Source organism: Nelumbo lutea, chromosome 8 (genome assembly GCF_056320005.1).
Source record: "Nelumbo lutea isolate HS-2025 chromosome 8, American lotus-T2T, whole genome shotgun sequence".
NCBI classification, from domain to species: domain Eukaryota; kingdom Viridiplantae; phylum Streptophyta; class Magnoliopsida; order Proteales; family Nelumbonaceae; genus Nelumbo; species Nelumbo lutea.
The window spans coordinates 56589220-56616914 of record NC_142691.1 but is presented as its reverse complement, the minus strand read 5'-3'; the positions used below and the strand labels follow the sequence as shown (position 1 = coordinate 56616914).

General features: G+C 41.0%; 1 protein-coding gene across 2 annotated transcripts; it reads right to left on the bottom strand.

Moving 5' to 3' along the window:
• Positions 1–217: 217 nt before the first annotated feature.
• LOC148844322 (THO complex subunit 7A-like) lies at positions 218–27695 on the bottom strand. 2 transcript variants are annotated; one of them, XM_088957462.1, is made up of 3 exons: positions 27451–27695; positions 16613–17232; positions 218–709 (listed from the first exon to the last, which is right to left on the bottom strand). In XM_088957462.1, the coding sequence occupies exons 2-3, from the start codon at positions 17204–17206 to the stop codon at positions 578–580; spliced, it is 726 nt and encodes a 241-aa protein (XP_088813588.1). In that variant the 5' UTR covers positions 17207–17232; positions 27451–27695; the 3' UTR covers positions 218–577. The 2 variants fall into 2 exon arrangements, with proteins under 2 accessions (XP_088813588.1, XP_088813589.1); XM_088957463.1 differs by having other exon boundaries at positions 16613–17276; positions 27451–27521.

Below are 27695 nucleotides of genomic sequence, written 5' to 3'. Positions count from 1 at the left end.
ACTTTGCTAGCACCAAGCAGTGCCAAATGACAATACTCAATTGGGTCCTGGTTCAGTTTTTCATTAAAGCAATGTTTGGTTTGAAGGAAAATGTAGAGAAAGGAAGGGAAAGGTAGGGAAACCTTTACAACCCCTGTATTGGTTTCCCTGTCTTTCCCTTCCTTTCCTTACCTTTTCCTTCAAACCAAACATAGCCTAAAAGCCACAAGTGTCAAGCTATTAGAATCCTGAATAAACTAGCATTAATGTTCCTCTAGTATTTTTCTTCCAATACCAAACTATAGTACAACTGGATAACTCTTTACCATCTTTCTACAAATTCCTCCTACAACCCTCGTGGGAAATTTGTCATCAAAAGGTATGTAGGGATCAAATCCCGCTGCCACCAGGGTTGGGGGATGGGCTACCCCTCATCCCCATATAAAAAAAAAAAAAAAAAACCGAAAAGAAATGTCCATGACTACCTTGTCTCCTACGTATGGTTGAATCCTGATATTCAGCATATCCAATGAAGAGCAAAAATGCCTAATTTGAGCCAAAAGGCCCAAAACCAGTGCATAATCTTTGCATTAACTTCTTAATCCACGGCCATGACTTCAGAACCACCGTTAATATCTTCCAAGCTGATCTTCTGCTCTTCCATAGCAATCCTCTGTTCCTCGGCCAAACTCTTCTGTTCTTCCTCTATATTGTTCTGCAACTCATCCACCTGAAAACAGAAAACAGGAGATAAAGCATAAACACCAAAACTCGAAACTTTTCACGATACCCTTTTTCTCTGATAAACTTTACAAGATTGAATCTATCATAAATGAAAAGGACAACTGAATAAGGACCAAGGCCATATTTGGGAGTGCTTATGTTAAAAAATAAATGCTTAAAAACAAGTGCTTATTCAAATAAGCACTTATTTGCATTTGGCACCCAGCTTTTTCAAGTTCTTATTTAAAAAAAAAATAGACGCTTATTTCATGTTGGGCATTTGGTAGTCTTTTTCTCCAATAAGCACTTTTGACTATTTTATCCTTCATTTTCTTTCAAGTTTTCAAAATATACCCTGTGGGAGGTGGGCTCTCTCTCTCTCTCTCTCTCTCTCCCTCTCTTAAAACAACAATGAAACAAAGTATGGATCAAACACAGTGAATGTGGAGATGAGGAGGATGCCTATTTCATCCAATTGAAGTACATTCATAACCAATCAATGTTGTGGCTGTGGGAGATGACGGTGTCCTCTACACCGCTTCTGATGATGAAACCATCAGACTGTGACGACGGTATTTCTGTAGCAGTGGTCTACCACACTCCCTCACTGTAATCCTCCTAGCCAAGAAATCCTAGTGAAGGCACTGGCTCTGACCACAGAAGGTGGGTGCACAGATGGGTATATCCGCTATTGGCTCACAGGCTGGCTGTCGGGCCAACTACAATATGATGCCACCAACCCAACGGCAAAAAATGGAACAGGGGAGGACAAATCCGTTCAGGCTTGGATTGCCTAAAAAAAAAAAAAAAAGAGAGGAGAGGAAGAGAAGAAAATGCAAGGAAAGAAAATGATGGAAGGGAGAAAGGAGAAAGCCAAGGAGGAGCTGTTGCTGGTTGCAGAGGGACAGCTTCTCCCTCCCAGGTGGACTTAATTCTTGGGATCTTATCTTGGTTTGAGGTGGTCTCTGGCCTTTTTTTTTTTTTTATCAATAACACTTTCATTAATTCATCAATAGAAGATTTACAAAAGGTAGACAAACATGCATATCTTCCAAGAGCAACAAAGAACTTCAAGAAAAGGAAAAAAAGAAAAAGAAAAGAAAGAAAGAGAAAAAACACACTACAGTTACAGCTTGGCCCAAAAAAATGAGTCCCTTTCTGCCCCTTGTTTAGCTAAACCGTCAGCTAGGGAATTAGCCGATCTTTCTCCCGCACCAGCCACTTGAATTTCCTCTCATTATTGTACTTCCATAAACCATTGTGATCTTTAAGCAGCCACCCTATCACCACCTTTGAATCCCCTTCAATTAAGAGTTTCCTGATGTCCAACTCCTTAGCTTTTTGGACTCCTTCCATAACTGCAAAGATCTCAGCTCTAAGGGAGACACCCACTCCAATTGGGCCTGAGAACATGGCAGAAATGACCCCATTTTCATCCCTAAAAATACCCCCAATCCCTGATTGTCCCGGATTTCCCTTGCTACACCCATCAAAGTTTAGTTTCACGAAACCACTAGGTGGAGGGGTCCAAGCCACACACATTACTGACTTAGTTTGTGTGCAGCTTGCAATTTCACTCCACTTCCTCAACAAGTCATCCACAGTGTAATCTGTGAAAAGCTCCAAAGATTTCAGCCACTGTACCGCCCTAATTTGAATGATAGCCCTCAGATCTGCTGCTCCTCTCTAAGCTTCTGAGAATATCCTAGAGTTTCTTTCTTCCCAAAGTGTCCAACACACTGCAGCCCTTAGTCCTCTCCACATTGTCCTTCCCCTTTTTATCCGCCACCTGAAAAAAGAAGGGGAAAAAAGGCCTTGCAAGTCTGATGGGGGGTTCCAACTGCAACCAAAAAGGGACAAAGCCCATTCCCAAATTAATCTGGGAAAATGGCAAGACACCAGTAAGTGAAAACCAGTCTCCCCATCCGCTTTACAAAAAACACACCACTGAGGTGACAAACAAGTATTGGGTCTCTTCTTTTGGAGTAAATCACCAGTGTTGATTCTTTCCAGATAGGCTTCCCAACAAAAACTACCAACCCTAGGAGGTATTGCTCTGCACCAAACCTCATCAACAGGAAAAGGAAGGAAGGTAGGACTGGTGGATTGACTTAAGACTTTGAAGAAAGAAGCACAAGAAAAAATGCCATTAGGAGAAGGTGTCCAAATTCTAGAATCCGCCCTGGTGGGGTCTAAGACAACGTTATCAAGAATTGCAATAAGGTTCAAAATAGTGTCAAAGTCTGAGTCCCTCAAATCCCTTCTTAGACCCAAGTTCCACCCAATCCCAGAAATGGAAGAGGATGGGGTGGTAAAAGATGAGATTGGCTCATTTTTCAAATCAGAAAGAGCAAACAAAGAAGGAAACTAATCCTTTAGAGGGGCACTCCCCACCCAGGTTTGTTCCCAAAATTTTATGGAGTTACCGGAATTCAAATCATACCTGATATTAGGGGATAAAACTGGTAGTAGGGCATGAATGGCTTTCCAAGGAGAATTGCTTGTGGTCCTAGCTCTGATTCCAGCGTCCCATCCATTATGCTCCAGCCCATGAATACTTGCCACTATTCTAGCTCAAAGCTTCTCCTTCTCCAAGGGGAATCTCCACAACCACTTTCCCAACAGAGTCATATTCCTTCTCCTAATATTCCCAAGCCCCAAACCACCACAAGTCTTACTCCTACAAACTATCTCCCAGCTCACTCTATGATCCCTCTTTTCCTCTCCCGGTTCCCACAGGAAATCTCTCATTAACTTCTCCAATCTATTAGCAACCTTCACTGGGATTTTAAACACCGACAGGAAAAAGATAGGTAAATTAGCAAGCGTGGCCTTAATAAGAGTAATTCTCCCACCAAGAGAGAGGTAGTTCTTTTTCCATGACACCAGTCTTTTTTCGAACCTTTCCACCACCGGGTTCCAAAAGCTCTCTCTCATGAGATAATACCCTAAAGGTAACCCTAAGTAGTTCAAAGGCCATCCCGAGACTTCACACCCCAACACTTCAGCACTCTCCCTGATCTCTCCCTCCTCCAAATTCACCCCCACAACACAATTTTACCCAAGGTTAACTTTCAAGTTGGATATTTGCTCAAACAGTTGTATCACCGACTTCAAATTCCTAATAAAGCTCACATTACCTCCTTCACAAAACAGAATCGTGTCGTCAACAAACTACAAGTGAGTAAGAGGGGTTTCCGCACTCCCAACTCTCCAGCCTCTAATGAGCCCCCTAGAATCTGCTCTGTGAATCAATTTCCCCAAAACCTCTGCAATTAGAATGAATAAGAAAGGAGAAAGGGGGTCTCCTTGTCTTATACCCCTACTGCCTGGAAGAAGTCTACCATTGTCCCATTCACTAGCACTGAGTAATGACAATTCCAGACACAACCCATGATCCACTTACACCATCTAGCCCCGAACCCAAATTTAGTCAAAACTTTCCTAAAAAATTCACAGTCCACCAAGTCATAAGCCTTTTCCAAGTCCAACTTACAAACCACTCCCTTCTTCTTATCCCTCTTAAAGTTCTCCACACTCTCATTAGCAATTAAAATCTGATCAGTAATTTGTCTTCCATTCACAAAAGCTCCTTGGTAGTGTGCAATGATATCTGGCAAAACCTTCTTCAGCCTCAAAGACAACACTTTTGCAATGATCTTATACAAACTATTAACCAAGCTAATTGGCCTAAAATCCTTCGGGTGGGAAGCATCTTTCTTTTTAGGAATAAGGCTATAAATGTGGAGTTCACACCTGATTAACAATTCCTCTCTTGTAAAACTCCTCAAAAACCTACAAAAGATCATCTTTCAAAATGTCCCAACAGTCCTGATAAAAAGCCATTGTGAACCCATTCGGCCCTGGGGCTTTTGTTCTGTCCATAGAAAATACAACCTCCTTGATCTCTTCTAAACTAAAGCTTCTCTCCAACCTTCTCCTGTTCTCCACCCCTACATCTAGCCAATCCAAACCTTCTACCCACACCCTTCTACACACTAACCTTCTTAGGATAGATTTGAAGTGCTCCACACAAGCCCCGACAATCTCCTCTTGATGCACTAGCTCAACTCCATCTACTACCAATTTGGAGATCAGGTTCTTCCTTCTCATGCCTTCTATTAGAGAGTGGAAAAACCTAGTGTATATGTCCCCCTCTTGCACCCATTTACACCGAGATTTTTGCCTCCAGCTAATTTCCTCCTTGTGCAGGCAGTCCTTTAACTGTCTTCTTAAATCTCTCCTGAGAATCAATGTCTTCCTCTCCAAGTTCTCCCCTTTCTTCTTTAGAGTCAAGGCTTTCAATCTTATCCAGCAGATCTCCCTTTCTTTTTTCTATCCTCCCAAACTCCACCAAATTCTACTCCTTGATTTTTGCTTTCAAAAATTGAAGTTTCTTATGGAATTTCATCCCCTCCCATTCCACCAAAGGGTTATACTCATACCACCACTCCCTCGCTTTGTTGTTAAACCCTGGGTGGAGTAACCACATATTTCAAATCTAAAGGGGGAGGACCTCCACACCTTCTTTCCTCCTTACATAACACTATGGGCCAATGATCGGAGGTCACCTTTGGAAGAGCTCTAGAAGCCAAGGTTCCCCAATGAACTTCCCAATCCAAAGAGAACAAGAATCTATCCAATTTAGAGCAATTGGGTCTAGATTGGAGATTTGACCAAGTAAATGTCTTATGGGCTAGGGGGATCTCTTTAAGCTCAAAGTCATCCACAAAGCTGTTAAACTTCCTCATGCTTTTTGTCACTCTCTGGTTAACTTTATTGGATTCCTCCGAGAATCTAATCACATTGAAGTCCCCGCCCATGCACCAGGGCCCATCCCACCACCCTCTAACATCTGCCAATTCCACCCACAACTCCTTTCTCTTTCTGTAGTCATTCGGTCTGTAAACATTTGTGAGAACCCACGTAAAATCACCTTCATGCTGCTTAAACTTCACAGAAACCGAGAACTTTCCAATCAACTCCTCCAGGCCTTTAACCACATCCCTCTTCCACATTGTTACAATCCCACCGGATGCACCCCAAGAGGGAGCAGCCACCCAACTGATCCCCCTGGCTTTCCAAACACTCCGTGCCCAATTGTTATTAAACTCCATTCTCTTAGACTCTTGCAACAACACAATGTCTAGGTCAAACCGTTTTATTACCTCTTTTATTGTCGCTCTCGTCCTTGCACTCCCAATTCCCCTCACATTCCAACTAAGGATCTTCATTCCACTTCTTATTTAAACCCCTTGCCACCTTCCACTACTTTCCCCCTTTCCTCCTATCTCCTTTTACCCCGAGATTGTTGTCTCCTACATCTCTCTTCAATCTCTCTACTTCACTCAATCTCCTCTTCTTTGTTCTGATCTCCTTCTTCCTCTTCTGTAATCTTTCTTTCAACACATTCAAATCTTCCAACCTACAACCCAACTTCTCTATAAATTCAGCTAGCAAGTCTTCTCTCACCGAGTCCTCCACCCCTACCCTTCCTACAGAAACCCCTTCATCTCTGCCCATCTGCCCGTTCTTCCTCTCCCCTGGTCCCACCTTTGTTCTTTCCACTCCATCCAACCTCCCTCTCCTATTACTTCCCTCCTTCCCTGTTCCTTTCCCTCCAACTCTACCCTCAAACCTTTCCCTCCTCTCCACTAGCCCCTCCCCTCTCCCTTCCTCCCCTTCCCTCCTCCAAATCAATTTTCCTTCCACTTCCTTAAGCACTTTTTCAATGATTTCCCACACTTTTTCACTCCTAAACCTTCCTTCCCTCACCTTCCCACTTTCCTTCATCCCCTTCTCCCCCTGTTCGGAGAGCCCGCCTTCTATCACGGCTGCATATTCATGGGTTATAGGACATGGAACAGAAACAGAATCTGGAATCAAAGACACAAAAGACACGTTAGTAGATCAAACCGAATTCACTGGGTTACCTGGGATTGGTGGTCTCTGGCCTTAAAGTCACTAGAAGTTCAGGACTGTTATCAGTCTTGAACCCTAATGAATCTCAGGATCGAAGATAAGCAGAAAGAAAGAGGAGACAAGAGAAAGAGGGAGAAGAAGTAGTAGAACACAAGGGTTGAAAGGAGGAGCAGAAGTTTTATATTCTGCCGCCGCCACTTTAATTAATATTTATAGGCTATGCTCATTACATGGAAAGGACAGATATGCCCTTAGTCTTTACATAACAAATAGAGTAAAACAAAGACTGAAATAAATAACTGAAACAACTAAATGACCAATAGCTAACCCTAGGCAGACTAGAATATCTTCTACCCTACGAACACAGTGGGACCGTAGCTGTGGGGCCCACTTCAATGTTCTCTACACTCCCCCTCAAGTTGGGAATAAATGTTTATCATTCCCAACTTGGATAGATCTGCCTCTAGCTTCTTCCGTGATACAGCTTTAGTGAGGATATCTGCCAGTTGCATATTGGAGGTGATGTATGGGAGACATACTTCTTGTGATGAGACCCTCTCTCGTACAAAGTGTCGATCAACTTCAATATGTTTAGTCCTGTCATGCTGCACTGGGCTGTGTGCTATATTAATAGCCGCTTGATTATCACAATACAGCATCAGGGGCTTCTCATACTCAACACCCAACTCCTCAAATAGTGATCTCAGCCAAAGAATTCAGCCACTCCATTAGCCATTGACCTATACTCAGCTTCAGCACTGGATCGAGAGACAACACTTTGTTTCTTACTCCGCCAAGAAACCAGGTTACCTCCCACGAGCACAATATCCAGAGGTAGACCTTCTGTCATCAACACTCCCAGCCCAATCGGCATCTGTATAAACTTCCACCTTCATGTGGTCATTGTTCTTGAACAGTATACCGCTGGAACATAACTTTGTCTTCAAGTAGCTCCCCACTCTCTGCATTAACCCTGTGGTTCTGTTCAATAGGTGTATCTGCAGGTTTGACACCTAGCTTTCCAGTTTCAGCCAAGAGATCTAACACATATTTCCTCTGAGAGACAAAGATCCCCTGCTTAGATCTAGCAACCTCAATACCCAAAAAATACCGTAGTGTGCCCAGATCTTTCACCTCAAACTCTTGACGAAGAAGCTGTTTGAGGGACTCAATCTCATGGTTGTCGTTTCCTGTGACCACAATATCATCAACGTAAACTACAAGTAGTGTCAGTGACGACTCCACCCTCTTGATGAATAATGTATGATCTGACTGGGCCTGTACATAACCGAACTTGCCAAGGGCTAGTCTAAATCTGTCGAACCAAGCTCTAGGTGACTGCTTCAAACCATACAAAGCCTTATTTAGCCGACAAACTTTCTTACCTGCCTCTGTATCATAGAATCCAGGAGGCAACTGCATGTAGACCTCTTCCTGCAAGTCCCCGTTCAGGAAAGCATTCTTAACATCCATTTGGTACAAAGGCCAAGTGTAGCTTGCTGCAAGAGATAATAGAACCCGAATGGTGGTCATCTTGGCTACCGGGGCAAATGTCTCCAAGTAATCTATACCATAAGTTTGAGTGAACCCCTTTGCAACTAGCCGAGCTTTGTACCTCTCAATGGAACCATCCGCATTATGCTTCACAGTAAATACCCACCTGCATCCAACTGGTTTCTTTCCTTTGGGCAAGTCAACTAACTCCCAGGTATTATTTTTCAACAGGGCATCCATTTCAACTTGCATTGCACCTCTCCACTCCGGGATTGATAGGGCTTCTTGCACTGTTCTCGGAATAGGGACATCAGCAACAGAGGTGAGATAGGACCTGTAGGAGGGAGATAGGCGATCATAGGACAAAAACTGGGAGATGCAGTGGGTTGTAGATGTGGTGCAATGCCGTTTTCCTTTACGGAGGGCAATGGGAAGGTCAAGGTCATCTGCAGAGGGTGAGGTAGCAACAATGGAAGGAGTCTCTGTGGGCCCTGGGACTGTAATATCTGGACTTGGAGCCGCAGAAGAGATTGTACCTGGCTGGGACTGCTGATGACCAGGATCAATCTGCCTGCATCGCCTATGATAGACTCTCAACTCCCGATCCCTTTGACCACCCTCATTACTACAACCCTCATCATCAACTGGAATAGGTAAGGGAACAGCCCCAAAGGTATTAACCCTGTCCTCACTGCACTCCTCCTCCCCTTGAAGAAAAAGACCCAAATCTTCACGCTCACTACTCTCCCCCTAGGAGAGACCCGAGAATAGTAGGGTGTCTCCTCAAAGAAAGTGACATCCATGGATACAAACTTCTTCCCTGAGACAGGATCATAACAACAATAACCCTTTTGAGTTTGTGCATAACCAAGAAAGATGCATTTGGAGGCCTTGGGTTGAAACTTGGAGTGATTGGGACCAAGAAGCTGAACAAAACAGGTACAACCAAATGTCTTGAGGGGAATAGTGAACAACTCCTCATTAGGGTATAGAAGGGAAAAAGGAGGTTTCATATCAAGAACCCGAGAAGGAATCCGATTAATAAGATATACCGCCGTAAGGATAGCATCACCCCAAAAGCGAATAGGGACATTGGAGGACACGTGCTCTGGTGGATAACCCCATGATTAAGGAGGTACGATGCCAATGGCTTAGCAAAGTATTCCTTTGCATTATCAGATCTAAGTACTTTTATCCTGGCATCAAATTGTGTTAGGATCATTTGGTGGAAGTTTTGGGTCAGGACAGGCACCTCATCTCGTGATCGCATAAGATAAACCCATGAAAAACGGGTGTGGTCATCAACAAATAGCAAAAAATACCTGTACCCCCCCATAGAAGGAATGTGATATGGCCCCCAAACATCAGTATGCACAATATCAAAAGAACTATTACTCCTTTTATTACTCAATGAATAAGAGTTTCTACAATGTTTAGCCAACTCACAACTTTCACACTTCAACTGAGATGACTCAACAAACTCAAACAAAGTAGGAAACAGACTCTTCAAGGACCGAAAAGATAAATGACCCAATCGGTTATGCCACAACATAACTGGACTCACAACTTGAGAAACAAGTAACTTCTTATCCATTGACTCTTCCCGACGAGAACTCTCCCCGAGCAGATAGATCCCATTCGTCTCACAGCCAGTCCCAATCACCTTCTTCGTCTCCATGTCCTGAAAAACACATCGGTCAGGAAAGAAAGTTACTGAGCAGTTCAAATGTTTGGTAATGCTACTGACAGAAAGGAGGTTAATATCCAGTTTAGGAACATGCAAGACAGAGGACAAGGATATGGTATTTGACAGTTTGATGTCGCCCTTGCCAAAAATAGGGACAAGAGAGCCATCAGCTATAGATACTTTATCCCTACCAGAAGATAAGTGATAAGTAGTAAACAGAGAGGGCAAGCTGGTCATATGGTCAGATACACCTGAGTCTATTACCCAACACGGTTCAGTAGTACCTAGAGCGGAGGCATGGTAGGCTGAGGCTCGAGTACCTGAGTGTGCAAAGGCTGATGTAGCTGGAGCTGATGATGATTGCGGTAACTGAGCTGAACTGCCAACTTCCTTCTCCAATTGTATTAGAGCTGCCCGAACTGCAGCTAAGGTCTCTAATGGTGTGCCTCTCGTGCCAGATGAGGATGCTGAATCAGTAGTCGTAGCCACATGAGCATTACTCCTTTTATTTCTCAACTTTGCCGGGACCAAATGTGGATGCAGCTTCCAACATGTTTCTTTTGTGTGTTTAGGTTTCTTGCAATGCTCACACACCACATCCCTTTTATCTTCTTTCTTTCTGTCCCTCTCTGAATCACCCTCTGTTTTGGGTTTGACAGCTACCAAGGCAGGTGTAAGCGGCTGAGGTTGCATCATGACTTTCCTCCTGGTCTCTTCACTGTGCACTAAGGAGTATGCCTGAAAGAGGGTCACACTATCTCTGGTCAAAATCTGCTGCCTCACAATATCATATTCTGAATTCAGTCTTGCCAGAAACTCAAACACTTTGTTTGTCTCAATGTGCTTTCTATGTATCTGAGCATCTTTGGGACTCTCCCACTCAAGAGTCTCTAAGTGATCAATCTCATGCCACAGGGACTGCAAGTTAGAGAAATAGACTGACACTGATTTTTCTCCTTGTTTAAGGGCATTCACCTCACATTTCAACTCATATGCTCTGGCAACATTAAGGGGTTGGGAGTAAGTCTCTTTCATCACATTCCATATCTCCTTGGTTGTCTTTGCCCATAAGTAATTTCGGCTGATATGGGGCTGCATTGAATTACAGAGCCATGTCATAACCAAGTAGTTTTCTTGGACCCACTTGGTATACGTAGGGTCTCCCTTGGAAGGCTCTGCTACATCTCCCAAGAGATACCCTACTTTGCCCCTTCCCCCAATAGCCATCATGGCTGATTGGGCCCATTCCAAGTAATTTGATCCATCAAACTTTACGGTTGTAATCTGAAAACCTGTCTCAGAACCACCACCATAACTGTTGTTCCCAAAACTGCCTTCTGCCTGATTCTTAAGCTCCATTTCAGTCAAGAACCAAAAGTATCAAAGATTATGGTTACTACAGTCAAAAACAGCACTAGAAGTCCCAACAACAGTCACAAAATCAGTAGAGAACCAATCTGTACTCACGATAGATGTGCATGAAATATATATAAGACTGATCTGAAATCAAGAACCACACACAACAGCAACAGTCCGAACTGTTTTCACCCCCCCTTCAAAAGTGTTTGAAACCCCAAAATAAGACTGAAACACAGTTTGAAGTGCAATCTGATATGCTGAATCCAATTCGAGGTTTTAATCAGTCCTAAGAGCCTTACAAATAAGGTTTGTATTAGGGTTAATATGAAACCCTAAAACTGATCAATGTTGAGGAGAATTCTAGGGTTTGCCGTAGGAATAAGAACACAAGTTTCAGCCTAATACTAGGGTTTGCCGTAGAGATAAGACAAAACCCTAGACAAAACCCTAGAGAATAGAGAGATAAAACCCTAGTGTAGTTCGACCACCCTTACTGGATAGGTCCAACCTATCTTTTCTAATGTTACTTCTCTCAGAAAGTAAAAAACTTACAGTAGAATGCAGTTCGCTGCCTACCAAGGTTACCCGAACCTTAGCCTTCTCTGATTCTTCCTGATCACCAACTTGCTACAACTGTGATACTTCTTCAAACAGCTGCTAATCCTCTGGAGATCTCCAAGAACCAGTCAACGAACTCTGCTTTTTCAGTCTTCCATCCTTAGATGGTTCTCATGTGGTCGGTTGGACTAGACTCACATGAGAGAACCTGGCTCTGATACCAACTAGAAGTTCAGGACTGTTATCAGTCTTGAACCCTAATGAATCTCAGGATCGAAGATAAGCAGAAAGAAAGAGGAGACAAGAGAAAGAGGGAGAAGAAGCAGTAGAACACAAGGGTTGAAAGGAGGAGCAGAAGTTTTATATTCTGCCGCCGCCACTTTAATTAATATTTATAGGTTATGCTCATTACATGGAAAGGACAGATCTGCCCTTAGTCTTTACATAACAAATAGAGTAAAACAAAGACTGAAATAAATAACAACTGAAACAACTAAATGACCAATAGCTAACCCTAGGCAGACTAGAATATCTTCTACCCTACGAACACAGTGGGACCGTAGCTGTGGGGCCCACTTCAGTGTTCTCTACAAAGTCAATTAAAATAAAAGTCAAATCATTCCAGTGGGTTAGGTATCCAACTTAGCTGATAGTGTGGAGATCTTGGCATGTCAGATTGAGTCCCTTCCAGTTAAATATTTGGGTCTTCCTCTGGGGGCGAGTTGTGGGCTATCTTCAATTTGAGACCTGGTTATTGAAAGAATGGAGAGAAATTTGGCATTTTGGAAAGCAAAATACTTTTCTTTTGGGGTAAGGTGACTTTGATTAAGAGCACACTATCTAATTTACCTACCTATTTCCTCTCCCTTTTCCCTATTCCTAACAAAGTTGCAAGAAAGCTTGAAAAACATAAGAGGAATTTTCTTTGGAGGGGTTGGGAAGAGGAGAAAAAAATTCATCTTGTTAGTTGGGATCAAGTCTGCCTCCCTAAGGATGAAGGTGGTTTAGGCATAAGGAAGTTGAAAACTTTTAATTCTGCCCTTCTCTGTAAGTGGATTTGGAGATTTGCGGTTGAAAATGATGCCTGGTGGAGATCTCTCATTGCTGGTAAGTATGGAGTGGAGTGGGGCAACTGGAGAACTAGGGACCCTTCTCCCAATTGGGGAAATTCTCTGTGGAAAGGAATAATGAACTTCTTGCTGATGGGATCTCAATTAAGATCAGCAATGGTAGTAGAACCAAGTTTTGGAAGGATTCTTGGTGCTTGGATGGCCTCCTTGCCAAATCTTTTCCTCTCCTCTTTCAGTGTGCATCTAACCAAGAGGCTTCTATAACTGAGTGTTGCAGCTTATCTGGAGATTCAGTTTTTTGGTCCCCTACCTTTGGAAGGAACCTTTTCGACTGGGAGCTGGAAGAGATAATGAACATGTTAACTATTCTTCAGACTCAAGAGGTTGATTTCTGCTCAGAAGATAAGTGGTATTGGAAGTGGAATCCAGATGGTGTTTTCTCTGTCAAGTCTTTGGCTTCGAAGCTTTGTAGAAGGGGTGCTACAGATTTCCCTTGTCATCAGGTGTGGAGTCCCATGGTTCTGAATAAATGTCTGGCTAGAGCTAATCTTGTGAGAAGGGGCATTCAGCTTTTGGACCTTTCATGTAGTCTATGTGGGAACAATTCTGAAACTAATGATCATTTGTGCATTCACTGCCCGTTTTCTTCTCAGCTGTGGAATCACTTCTTCAGTTCTATGAACTTAAGATGGGTTATGCCAAGTTCGGTAAAGGAGCTTTTGTGTTGCTGGAATTTTAACGGGCTTAACAAGAAAAGAAAGATAGTGTGGAAGACTATTCCTAGTGCTGCCTTATGGTCCATCTGGTCTGAGAGGAATAGTAGGCTTTTCTGTAATAAGGCTTTAAGTCTTGAAGAGGTTATCCAGAAAGCTGTGGGCAAATTAATCTCTTGGGTGTCAGTCTCTGAGGAGCTCGGAAATTGTAATTTGTCTGTTGCTTTTCATTCCAGTTCTTGGTGGAAAATGTAATTGCTGAATTGTTCAGTTGGCCTTTCTGGGGCTGATCTCAGCTTGTTTGTGTAACTTTTGATTCAATAAATATTACGTTACCTTTTTCCAAAAAGAAACATTTGAAGGGCATAAATGGAATTGTAAAAACTAAATGGAGACAGTTTTGGTAGAAAAATTTTGAATAAGTGTTTATTGTTTAAGCACTTACAAGAAAGCTGGAAATTTGGGCTTAAAAAATAAGCACTTATTTCAGGCTTATTTCCCAAACACCAATAAGTGCTTAATGGTGTGGTCCCAACCCAAATAAGCACTTATTTCGACTAAGCACTCCCAAACATAGCCTAAGAATAATGCAAGTCACTTGTGGATAGCAGCCATATTCAACCTAGAAAGAACATATGCAAAGCATTACAATATACAACCACAAAAGAAGCTTCAAACCTGATCCCATTGAGTTTCCGTAGGAGAATTCCCAAATGTTGTATTTTTTACGACATTGTAAATAGGAAATATGCATCTCCTGTTAGTTCTTTTTTACCCAATGAAAGATTTAGTGGACTGGCAGCTAAACCATTGTTTTCCACTTTTGTTGATGTGGCAGTAAGCATTGGGCTCTCATTAAGCTATATCATTGCAAGTGAATTTAAAAATCCAAAATATCATTGTGGCAAGCAATGCAATCAACATTATCTCCTTTATGGAAAAACTCACCACATCAATGCCATAATTATGCCCCATTTATTCTCAATTTGAGGACCATTTTTTTTTAACAAAAAATAATGAAGATGATAAAAAAACATGATTTGTGATTTTTTTTTATAGAAAATCAAAGAAGCATTCACTAAAATTAAAATAAGTACAATGACAGATAGGGTAATGAGCTAGAACCCCATATCCAGTGTTTTAAAAGAGCAAGGCTCAGTTTGGAAGGAGTACAAATACAAATATGTAGAGTGCAAAAGCTCTGCATTTTTATTATTTTGTATGTATTTGTACTGTATATATTTGTATTTGTATTCCTTCCAAACTGAGCCCAAGGAACAAAAAGTGCAAAGGCCAATTTGCACCCAAGGTGTGACACGCGAGGCACACACCTTTTCAAAGTATGGTGAAAAAATGCAAAAAAAAAAAAAAAGAAAAGAAAACGAATGCAAAAAATGCCCAAAAATAAAAAAAAAATGTAAAAAAAATATATTAAACATAATATTAAAAATACAAACTTAAATTTTAAAATAAATGTTTTAAAAAAACCTATTATCCAAAATTAAAATACATAAACATAACATGAACAACATATTCAAATATAAATTTAAAAATAAGTCAAATATATAAAACATATCCAAGCATGCAAGAACTCCAATCTCCTTTTTTTTCAATTGCATTACTTCAAATAGCTGATGTGGTTTAAAACATTTTGCATTCCTGATTCTACAAGTCACTTTTGTACTAAGCCTCCGGCCCAGCAACTAGGTTCAAAAAAGAGCAAAAAATATAAAAGGCACATGTCTGTGCTGAAGCGCAAAGTGCACCAGGTGCACACCTAGGCACATTAGGCACACCATTTGAAAGTGCTGTGCCTGGGGCCCAGGTAATGCACCTTGCCTTTTAAATCACTGTCCATATCATAATCAACACCAGAATTAAACTAGTTCTTCATAAACTTACTCAGCAACTAGGTTCAAAAAAGAGCAAAAAATATAAAAGGCACATGTCTGTGCTGAAGCGCAAAGTGCACCAGGTGCACACCTAGGCACATTAGGCACACCATTTGAAAGTGCTGTGCCTGGGGCCCAGGTAATGCACCTTGCCTTTTAAATCACTGTCCATATCATAATCAACACCAGAATTAAACTAGTTCTTCATAAACTTACTCAAGCTACAGCATTGACAGTTCAAGAGCAAAAACTCAAAAAAGAGGATCTATCTACCCCTGCAAATTCTATGACAAATTGAGAACAGTATCCATTCATTTTGGTGAAGTACTCATTGTCTATCTCATTTTGGTGATATATATATGGGTTCATGTCAAAATAGGTTGGTACATAACCATTAAATTCAGAATCAGAAAAATCAGATGCATATTTGGTGGATTTGACAACACATTTTTTTGATGATTTAGATTTGATAACACATTACCATCCCATAGCAGTGTCATGTCAAGAGGGGTATTTGGGATAAAGTACAGGAAAGAAAAACTACATAGACAAGAAAGCATCCAATAACATACATATTACTCAGTGAAGATAGTCACTTAATAACAGACTGCAAAATCCATGGATTGGGAAACATGCTAGAGCAGACTGTTTTACAGTTCAGGCTTCTATATGACTATGAAATGTTTGCATAAGTTACATTCCATGAAAAATAGATTTTGCAGGATGAATGGAACAATTTGCTTTAATAAAGCTAGAAAATAAGTTTCAGAAACAGCAAAGCAAAATGAACACGAATTAAGATATGAAAGGGCATAACTGCCTAACTCACTTGGGTCCAAGGCCCTTGGAACCACATGGCAGGATTTTGTTACTACCTGTCTATTTATCTATAAGGATAAACAACCCTGATGAGAAGAAAACTAGTTAAGAAAATAATAATAACCTTCAATCACGAGGAAAAATATATTGATTGCCACCAGGGTCACCACTAGAATATTTAAGTAAAATGGTTTTGCAACCGTGAGGACATAAAGTCACCCCATGATTAGACAAACAGATGCAGACATGCATGCTACCAAACAAATACCAAATGAACACATATCACCAAGACTACCGTAGTATATGATTTTCTGTCTTTAAGCCTCCACGGAATAAAAATCTGCATCCACAGTGAAGCAAGACAAAACTAACTGATATGTGAAGAGCTGAACTTACAACATGCAACAAAAGAGCAAACTGTTTCTTGCGAAGCTCCAAGGTTCTTGAAGCAGCAGTACTTTCAGCCTCCAATAATGCAATCTCTTTCTCGAGATCTGTGATAAGCTTCTGAGTCTCTGACCGTGCAGGCTGCATAGCAACCAATTTCCTGATTGCTTCACATTCCTCTTTGTGTTGTCTTTCAATTTTACTCTCTTCAAGTTGTTTCTTCAGATCTTCAATATCAGACTGTGTTTGCAAGATCTGGCGTTGGATATCTCCTTGGAGCTCATTGAAGTTCTCCTTCTCTCTAAGGTTAGCATCAATTACCGCCTTACTTTTGAGGAGTGGGAGCTCAAAGGTGGTCATCTCCTGTAAAAATGCTTTGTACAACCTCTCACAATCATTATAGTTATCTGCATCCTTGTCAATCTCAAGTGCAAAAGAGATAAACTTCTTTTGGAGTTTCTTCAATGGAGGTTCACCTCTTGTGGTGGTTGTGCGAGTCAGAAGCCTATGTTTGATGATTGTGTCATCTTCAAGGGGACCAAAAGCATAGTGTGCTGTCATCTCTTCTCCCCTACCAGCAATTTTCCTTCCTTTTACTAACATCGTATCAGCCAAGAACTATTTCTACCCTGCAATATTACCACATTTATATAATCTGCATGTATAATAAAATCTGCAACAAAAAGAAGATACATTGTGTTTGAGCTGATGGAAGAAAAGAAGGCAGAGGAAGAATGGAGAATCCTCAAGGTTGAAGATATGGATCCCAGGCTTTAATGCCATCTATGTTAAAATTATAAATATTACATTAGTTGCTTTTGTAAATGTAGTGTTCTAAGTTTTCAGTGTCAGCATACTCTCCATTATAATTTCAATCATGTAGAACTTCATTATTTTGAGAAAAAATGGACATTTTGAAATATATTAATTATATGCTCCCCAAAATTCAAGGAAACTTGAATATTTAGTAGGCTGTAAACAAAACAAAACAATTTAAACTCAACGCTCTCTCATAATATCTCTGTAACCCAAAAATCTCTTTAAATTTCTCTTACTATATATACATGCTAGGATAACATCTCCACTCTATTTCTCAATACACCACGTGAGAAATAGCATCTCAATTCATATGACAATAACAGTGAGATTCAGCAATTTACAAACAAAAAATAATAGTTATGAGTTACTTAGTGATTTAAAAGGTGGTAAGGTGCACCTGGACGCACAGGCAAGGCACATTTTAAGGTATGTGCATGTGCCTGGTGCACCTTGTGCTTCAGTTCAGACATGTGCCTTTTGAAAATTTGCACATATTTTTGTTTTTTTGCCCCTAGATCCCCAACCAAGCCTCTTAAGGCAAGCCCAAACAAGTCCATATTAGGATCTTAAATTCTTAATCCCTACAAAACAAAAGATTTCATAATTTTAATTGTATTTTAAAATATCTTTTATTGGGATGAATGAATGAGCAACATTAGCAAATTGGGGGTTCTTGCAATTCCCCCCCCCCCCCCCTTCCCCCTTTCCTCTTCTTCCTCCTCATTCCCCTCCTCTCAAAAAGGCTTATGCCTCCTAATGCTTGGCAGGTTTATGCCTTCTAAGTTTTGAACTACGCCTCATGCCTCCAAGTAGTGAAACTCCTCACGTCATGCCTTCAACTTGAGTTGGTTCTCTCAAGAAAGTTGCCACTCATATACTCTTGTTTCTTTTATTGGATATGGTGATGCTTTGTTAGTTCCATCCCCTCAAGAAGTCTTGGATGTAAAATGGTCAAAAGGAGGCAAAGTTTTGACCCAATGTGCTCCAGGAATCACTATTCTCTCCATTAGATCTGCCTTGTGGTGCTATTGTTCCCTAAATATTCCCATTTTCCTTTCTTCCCATGCTGTCCATAGCACAGCTGCCCTAGCATAATTCCATAATCTTTCGCTGCTTTGTGTATACAGGAATCTTTCACAAAAGAAGCTCTGCTCACTGTCTGGAGGGACCCACCTACAGCCAAACAGAGAGAGAACAAAACTCCAAAGGCAAGAGGTATAAGAAATGGTTCTCACCACATGCTAAAGAACGGAGCGATGGAGAAAGAGTTCGTGGCGGAAAAGTTTGTGGAGAAAACAAAATGGAGATCGTCAATGAAGGTGGAGGCTACAGAAAAGAAATGAGGATTAAAGGAAGACTAAGATTGAAGATAAGAAAACAGAAAAAGGCTATGGTACTTCTGGAAGGCTTAGAAATGATTGCCAGACTGAAAGGATTTGTATCTGATGCAGCAACTAAAGGGAAGCAGATAAGCTGGAATTAAAACTTCTCAGAGATGGGTAGGAGGTATGTGATGGAAAGCAAGAGGCATGCAAAGGGTGCATTCATATCCCTCACTGAATATTTTGCTGAAGGAAGAAAACAAATGGTCTGTCTCCCAGCAGGGAAAAATAGTCAAGGTTGGAAAAGGGTGGCTGATATTTTAACAAGCTTCACAAATAGAAGGAAGATGGAGGAAGATGAGGTAATGGAATTTGGAGGAAGTGATCAGAACCAGTTCACTAGCAGTCCTATTCTGTGTGAGAAAGAGGAACAAAAGCAGGACTTCCTGGCCTTGGTAAATAACAGTAGGATTCCTTCCTTAGCAGTAAACGGGATAACAGGGCAATGGAAAAGCATGCTAGCGATTGAAGCTGAAAAGTTAGTGCTAGATTGGTGGGAAGTTGCAGAACTTTTGAGGCTCAAACTGGGGTTAAAGAAAACTTTTATGTTAACTCTGTTTGATCATACTAAGGCAGTTCTGAATCCCCTTGGAAACCAGGTATATATTGATGCCTTATGTATTCAGGATACTTTGGGGACCTTCTCGATCTTTAAATGGTCTCCATCTTCCAACTCAAATCTCTTCTCAGTGGAGGATAATGTGACTGTTCGAGTAGTTGGCTTGCCTTTCCATCTTTGGAATCAAGAGACAGCAAGCGCTATCGTGTTAATGTGTGGTGCTTGCCTTGATGGTGTGTTCTAGGGAGACCTTCGAAGTGCAGCCATCCTTCTGGGAGGAGTAAAACAAGAAGATACACCGAGGAAGGTTACTATTGGAGTGAATGGTTTATTCTTACCAGTTTGGTTAGCTTCCTCCATTGAAGCTGCACTTTGGAGGGAAACTAGGCAAGAGGAAGACAAGAAGGTAGAGGAGATGGAGCTATGTGGAAGCATGTGGCTGGATAAACAAAAGAAACTGGGCAATTTCACCAAAATGGAAAGACAACCTTTAAGCAGTCCATTGTTACCAACAACCTTTTTTTTTATCAATAACAATTTCAGCAATTTTATTAAAATATCACAAGAATACAAGAATAGTTACAGCAAGGAAGACAAACACTCCTATCTTCCAGAACAACTTAAGTCCTCAAAGAAAGAAGAGGAAAAGAAGAAGCAATTTGTTACAACTTAGCCCAAAACATTACATCGAACAACTTAAGTCCTCAAAGAAAGAAGAGGAAAAGAAGAAGCAATTTGTTACAACTTAGCCCAAAACATTACATCCCTTTCTATCCCCTGTTTAGCTAGCCCATCAGCTATAGAGTTAGTTGTTCTTTTGATCCAACTCATCCTGATTTCCATATCCCGCACCAGCCACTTGAATTTTCTCCTCTCATTGTTGTATTTCCATAATCCACACTTGTCTTTCCTCAGCCACTCTATCACCACCTCCGAGTCCCCTTCAATTATGAGTTTTCTGACATCCATTTCCTTAGCTTTTTGAATTCCTTCCATAACTGCCAGGATCTCAGCTCTAAGAGAATCCCCCACTCCAATTGGACCTGAGAACATGGCTGAAATGACCCCATTCTCATCCCTGAAAACACCCCCAATCCCTGAATGTCCAGGATTCCCCCTACAGCTCCCATCAAAGCTCAATTTTAGGAATCTAGCCGGTGGGGGGGTCTAAGATACCTTCACAACTGGTTTAGGCTTCATGCAATTTGCAATCTCTCCCCACTTCCTCAACATGTCATCCATTGTGTAGTCTACTAACAACCTTTGGGTCAGGGAGATAGTAAAAATCGTGGGCTACAAGGCAAAGATTTGAAAACCAATAGAACTTTTGCCCAAGTAGTAGACTCTGGCACCAGGCAAGGAAGGGGAAAGGTCCATCGTTAGTAACGGTTGATCTGGAGAATAGGGGGGGGGGGAAACCTTCAGGTCAGACTGGGGTCCTTGCAGCGGTGGAAAACCACGCGCCAGTTAACCCAGCAGATATTGGGCTCCTAAAGGCTTCTGGGCTAGCCAGGCCCAAAACTAAATTAAATTGGCCCAAACAAACTAAATGTTGTTTTAAGGGGGCACATGCAGACTTAAAGGAGCATGTGACCAGGGAGGGGGGGGGTCACAGGTAGGCGGGAAACAGTCTACTATCGTCTTCCTCGAGCTCCTCCTCTCGTTCGAACAAGTCTAAAAGTTTCCAACTTGCTACAGTGGGTCCCTACTAAGAATTTGGCTCAGTCTACACAGGATTGCCATAATCCAAGATGTGAGAAGCGAAGTGAAATAGACAACCTAGACACGAAAATGTTGACAGATGATGAAGATCTTTCTGATTCAGATGCGGAATCTGGAGAAACCCTAAGTTTGGGAAGCCTTGACCTCCAAAAATCAAAAGATATTTTTGAAGAGGATAGCTTAAACACTGAGCTATTATTTCCAGAGGAGGAAATGGTACCACAAGATTGCAACAATGATGAACTTTTGAGGTCCTTGAGTTGCGACATTGGTGAACTAACTTCCTCCCTACTAGAACTTGTGTCGAACAAAAATCAGATGGATTTAGTAGCGATTACAGAGGCTTGGCAATTTACACCTGTTCCAATAAACGAGCCTATTCCATTAACCCAGCAAATTCAAGATAATGGGCCAGAGAGACGGGAATCTTCTTTGATGCCTTATGTAAAGGAATACATAGAGGGAAAGACTAGTGAGTTATCTTTGACTGCAGGGGGTGAAAATGTTATGGTTGAACCTGGTCCACTTCCACAGCTGAATCAGGAACAAGGAAAGGGTTTGGTCTTGAACTCAACAATTGATACCCCTCTTCAGAGTTCATTGCTCCCACCATCATTACATCTAGGTAAGCCTGTCCATTTGTTTTTAGATACTAACCTGGGTGCTATGACTGTACCAGATATCCTGACATCACAACCAGAATAACCAGGCGGTAGCAGGGGAGTGGTGAAGGAGAGTGTTGGAATTGGTACTGAGAAGGGGGATCTTTTAGTAAAAAAAGAAACAGAAGAAGAACTGGAACGAGATTTGGGAGCAGATCTATACCTTGTTGGAGGAATATAAACAGAAAGAAGAGATGTTGGAGGAAACCCCAAATAAATCTAAACCTCTTTTTAGCCCCAATAGGTTGGTGCAGGAAACAGGAAATAAAGAGCTGTCTAAGAAATCAGTGGGTAATAAGGGTGGGAAAAAGAAGAAAAGATCTGAAGTAGAGACTCATTTTGGACATTGAAGGAGATATTGAATTTAGTGGAAGAGGGGAGAGATAAAAGGCCTTTAAATGATGGAAGATAGTGTCTTGAAGGGTTTATATCAAGTAGGTCAATGAAGATCAACAGTTGGAATGTGAGACGGTTGGGCAGTGTTAGAAAAAGGAGACTGATTAAGGAGTTGCTTAGGAGAGAAAGACCTGATATAGTCATGCTTCAAGAGACTAAGCTGGCTGAACTGGATAGGAGGTGGGTTAGAGAGACTTGGAGAGTAAGAGAAGTGAGGTGATGCAGAGCTCCATCGTGGGGAGCCTCTGAGGGCATAGTAACTTTGTGGAGGGGAGGACTTCACAGAACTAGTTGAGGAGCTGATAGGAAATTTTATTGTCTCCCTAAAATTCAGAATGGTGGAAGGCGGATTTACATGGGTGTTAACAAATGTGTATTTATTGATAAAAAAACAAATGTGTATGGGCCAAATAATTGTAGAGAGCGGAATGGGTTATGAGAAGAGCTAGTTTCATGAAATACAAGGTTTATGGGAAGAACCATGGTGTTTGAGGGGGGGGGGGATTTTAATGTTATAAGGTTCACACCTGAGTCAAATAATCCCCCAACAGACCATCACAACTAGTATGTGGAAGTTTAATGAATGCATTGATTCTTGTGAGTTATGAGGGCTTCCTTTACTACAAACTATCTTCACTTGGTCCAACTTCTAGGAGAACCCGACTTGCTCTAAGCTTGACAGATTTCTGTTCAATGAGGGTTGGGAAAGCCAATGAAGAGGTTTGGTGGCCAAGGCTTTACCTAGGGTTACCTCTGATCACTGCCCTATAGAAGTGGGACAAGAACCTTTTGGAATCGGACCTAGGCCTTTCAGATTTGAGAATATGTGGTTAACACATTTGGATTTCGTGAAAAAGGTTGAGGAATGGTGGAGTGAAGAGTTGACGGGGGTGAAATGGAAAGGGGTTAGATTTTTTTTTTGATAAATGATTGAAATTTTATTCATGATATTCTGGAAAGGGGTTAGATTCCATAAGAAATTGAAAAGGTTGAGAGCTAAAATAAAGGAATGGAACAAGGACCATTTTGGTAGGGTGGAGGAAGCAAAAGATACCCTATTTTACTCAGATTGAGAATCTTGATGCCAAAGAATCCTTAGAGGACAATGTGTTTGCAAGATAGAGAATTGAGGGAGGATCTTTTGAGGGAGGAGATCTCGTGGAGGCAAAAATCTAGGCACAAATGGATCAAGGATGGGGATGGAAATACTAAGTTCTTTCATGCCATGGCTAATGGGAGAAGGAAATTTGACAGTAAAACTAGAGGTGGATGGAGTTGATCTAACTTCTCAGAGGAGATTGCTAGAGGTTTTGTGTCTCACTTAAAATCAATCTTCCAACGACCTTTAGAGAATAGAGTAAGAGTGGAAGAGGAGGACTGGCCAATTATGAATGAGGTAGACAAGGGATGGTTAGAAAGAAGGATTGAAGAAGAGGAAATTAGATAAGACATCTTCCCAATGGATAGAGCTAAGGCACCAGGACCAAATGAGTTTACAATGGCATCTTTATCAGGATTGCTAGGATATAATAAAAGAAGACTTAGTTGGGGTTATTAGAGAGTTTGAGGATAAACATGTTGTGAGCCTTGGAGTCAATGCCACTTTCCTAGCTCTAGTTCCTAAAACGACTGATGCCAAATATCCCAAATATTTTAGGTCGATTACTCTGGTGACGAGAATGTATAAGATCTTGGTGAAAGTGCTCTAGGAGAATCAAAGTAGTTTTACCTTCTCTCATTACGCAAGCACAAGGAGCCTTTGTACATGATAGACAAATTATAGATCAGATCCTCATTGCAAATGAGAGTGTGGAGAAGATGAGGAGATCTTGTAGGCAAGGCTTTGTATGCAAACTAGACTTGGAAAAGGCCCATGACTTTTTATTTTCTTTTTTGATCAATAAAAGGCCCATAACTTAGTGGATTGAAGCTTTTTATTAGAGGTGTTAAGTGGTTGGGAACAAATGGTGTAATTGGATAAGTGGTTGCTAAAGTTCTGTCATTACTTAGTCTTAGTCAATGGAGTGGTGAATAACTTCTTTCTAGCCATTAGAGGCCTACAACAAGGTGACCCACTTTCTCCGTTCCTCTTTACTCTTGTTGCTAATGTGTTCAATAGATTGATTTCTAAAGCAAATGAGGAGGACCTAATAAGAGGTTGGAGATTGAGAAGGAGAGACATTCTGGTTACCCACCTTCAGTTTGCTGATGATATTGTTATTTTCAATGAAGGGAATGATTTAAGTAAGGTGTACAAACTTTAAAGTTTAATAAGTCACTTCGAGCAAGCTTCCAATTTGAGGATAAACTTGGATAAAAGCTGCGTGGCCGGAATAAATTTGGAGGTTTGGGAGGTAGAATCCATTGCGGGGTGCTTAGGTTGTGCCATCTTTCCTTGGCCTTTGACTTTCTTAGGTCTACTCTTCCCTTAGGAGCTAACCCTAAAGATAGCAGTTTTTGGTCCCCTATTGTGGAGAAATTTGGTAAATACTTGGTAGCCTAGAAAAAGAACTATAGGGGGAAGGGTGACTTTGATTAGGGCCACAGTGCCACACTTGCCAACCTTCCAACTTACTTCCTTTCTATCTTTAGGATCTCCCCAAGGGAGGCTAAGAAATTGGAAGATCATTAGGGATTTCTTATGGGAACCAGGGGAGGTAAAAAAGGATCACATAACTAGATGGGAGATAGTGACCAAATCTACGGAAGAAGGGAGACTAGGGATAGGAAACTTAGCACAAAAGAATGAAGCCCTACTAGGAAAGTGGTTATGGAGATGGCCTTGGGAGAGAGAGAGGGGCTTTGGCATGAGGTGGTGTCAAGTGTTCATGGCTATTCAAGAAATGATTGGGATGCTGGGATATCTCATCGGGCTACCCTCACAACACCTTGGAAAGCCATACATGGTATTCTCCCTCGCTTCCTCAGGTTTGTCAAGTATGATGCTTGTCCCGGTAATTCTATTTGGTTCTAGGAGGATATTTGGGTGGGTAACCAACCCCTCAAGGATCGGTTCCCTTATGCTCCCTTTTCCCTTTACAAAAATGAGCCAATTTTAAAGTGTCTTCTAGAACTGTTGCTTCCCTTATCCTTAAACTGGAATTTTGGGTTTCGAAGAGGTCTAAGGGGTGGTGAGTTTGCTTGTGTTACTGAGTTGCTTCACTTACTTGAATTAGTTTGTTTGGACCTAACAAAACCTGATGAAAGAGTCTGGACTCCCTTACCTAAAGGTACTTTTACTTGTGCCTCATTTCTAAAATCCCTAAGTTTCAGCCTAAACACCCGAGAGTTTCCTATTAAAGAAGTTTGGGCAAGACCTATTCCCCCCAAAATTGTTGTTTTTTACTAAGAAGTTTACTATGGGAAAATCAATACTTTGGAAAACTTGTAGAAAAAGAGACCTCTTCTTTGTCTTTCCCTGAACCGGTGTTCCCTATGTAAGGCCCAAAGCGAGGACCGCTTCCATTTATTGATATCTTGTTCTCTTGCTATAGAGTTATGGAATTGGAACTTTAGTTTATTTGGTTGCAGGTGGATCCGACCATTTGATGTAAGCTTGCTATTTAATCCTTCTTTTTTTGGGTGGCATGCAAGGAGAGGTAAAATCACGTGGAAATGTCTTAGGGCAACTACCTTATGGACTATTTGGGAGGAAAGGAATGCTAGAATATTCCTAGAAAAGGAAAGAAGCTTGGCTGAGTTGAAGGACTGTGTTTTGACAAGAGCAATCCATTGATTGAAAACCTTGGATATGTTTGCTAATTTTTCTTTTGATGACCTATGGAGGAATTGGTCAACAGTTGCTAATACCTCTACTAAGAAGAATAAAAGAGTTATAGGATGGAAACCTCCCCCGGAAGGTGTCATCAAACTAAACTTTGATGAGAGCAGCCAAGGTAACCCCGGGCCTTCAGGCGTAGGAGGTGTGCTGAGGAATAAGGAAAGCAACATCATGTCCTTATTCTCAAGGCCAGTGGGAGTGGGAGATTTTACAAGGGTAGAACTACTAGCAGTTGTACAAGGTATCCAGATCACCAACCAGCTTGGGGTGGAACATTTGCTAATTGAAGAGGATTCTCAGGTGGTAATAGGCTGGCTCTCAAACCCGGATGCTGTCATTTGGGGGTACAAAGACCTCAAAAATGTGAAGTGGCAAACTAGTAATATGAGAGTGGATGTTAAATGGGTACGCAGGTCGGCAAATACCATGGCTGATTCTTTGGTCAAACTTGGGGTTTCTAGGGAAGATCTTTTTTTGTGCTACCTTGTAACTTGTTTTAATGTGTTGGAAAGCTGTTCTTAACTAGTTTGGAGAGGTTGCATCTTGTGCCTCTCCTTGGGGAGCTTGTACCTTCTTATCTTTTGCGATTAATAAAATTTGTCATTTATCACAAAAAAAAAGGTCTCACCACCTGCTTCTAAACTTAGGGATTAAGGCACCAACCTAGTCTTCTCCTTTACAACATATCAACAGTATTGATCTTCATATCAGCCACTTCCCAACAAAAAAACTTTACCCTAGGGGGAAAAGGCCCTATCCAAACCAAGGTTTTAAAAGGTTAAAGGCGGAGGCGAGGCAGTTGAGTGCCAAAGAGGTGAGGCATAAGCCTCAAGGTGGTTTGAGGCGTAAGCCTCAAACTAAAAACTTGCAAATTATGGAAATATAGAAAAAATGAAAGTGATAATCTAACAAAAAAAAAAGAATCCCTGCCTGTTCGCATGTCTTTCTTATTCAATCCCAGAAGATAAGACCCAAAACCACCTAACCCCTGACTTCTGAACCAGAAGATAAGACCCAAAACCACTTACAAATTACTCTGACTTCTGAATCAGAGTAATAAAGTGATAATCTAACAAAAAAAAAAAATGAAAATCAGTCCCCACATCTAACCGCTGCCTGTTCGTATGTCTTTCTTATTCAATCCCAGAAGATAAGACCCAAAACCACCTACCATACAAACGACAATATAATTTGGAAATGATAAAGAGAAAGGGAAGAACAAAAATAAATAGATTGAAGTGATAATTACTTTCTTTTTTGTTTTTTTTTTTTTGTTTTTTTTTTTGTTTTTTAGAACAGATCATCGGCCTCATAAAGAAATCGTCACATTCATGGTTCTTCAACATTTACATATGTTTTTCATGTTTTATATTTTATGCTTCAACCAATGGTAACAGTAAAACCATGAATGATTCAACATTTCGAATCTGAGACAAAAACTCAACCACAAAAATTCACATTCGTCCACATTCCACAACGATTCAAGAAGAAATCTAGAAGAAGAAGAACGGGGAAGGACGACTGACCTGTACGATTTAATTTCGTCCCTCCTTGAGCTTGAATCTTCAATATTTCGATGAAACTATAGAGTACAGTGAGAAAACACCCTGAAGTTTTGGGGGTTTTAACTTTTCTTAATTTTCTTTGAAAAAAAAAACATTTCTTTATTTTTCCTTATTCATTAAATTTTTTTTAAGGATAAAAGACTTAAACCTCCTGAAGTTTTCTATAAATACTAAAATCTCCCTCATTTGAAAAAAAAAGATTTAAA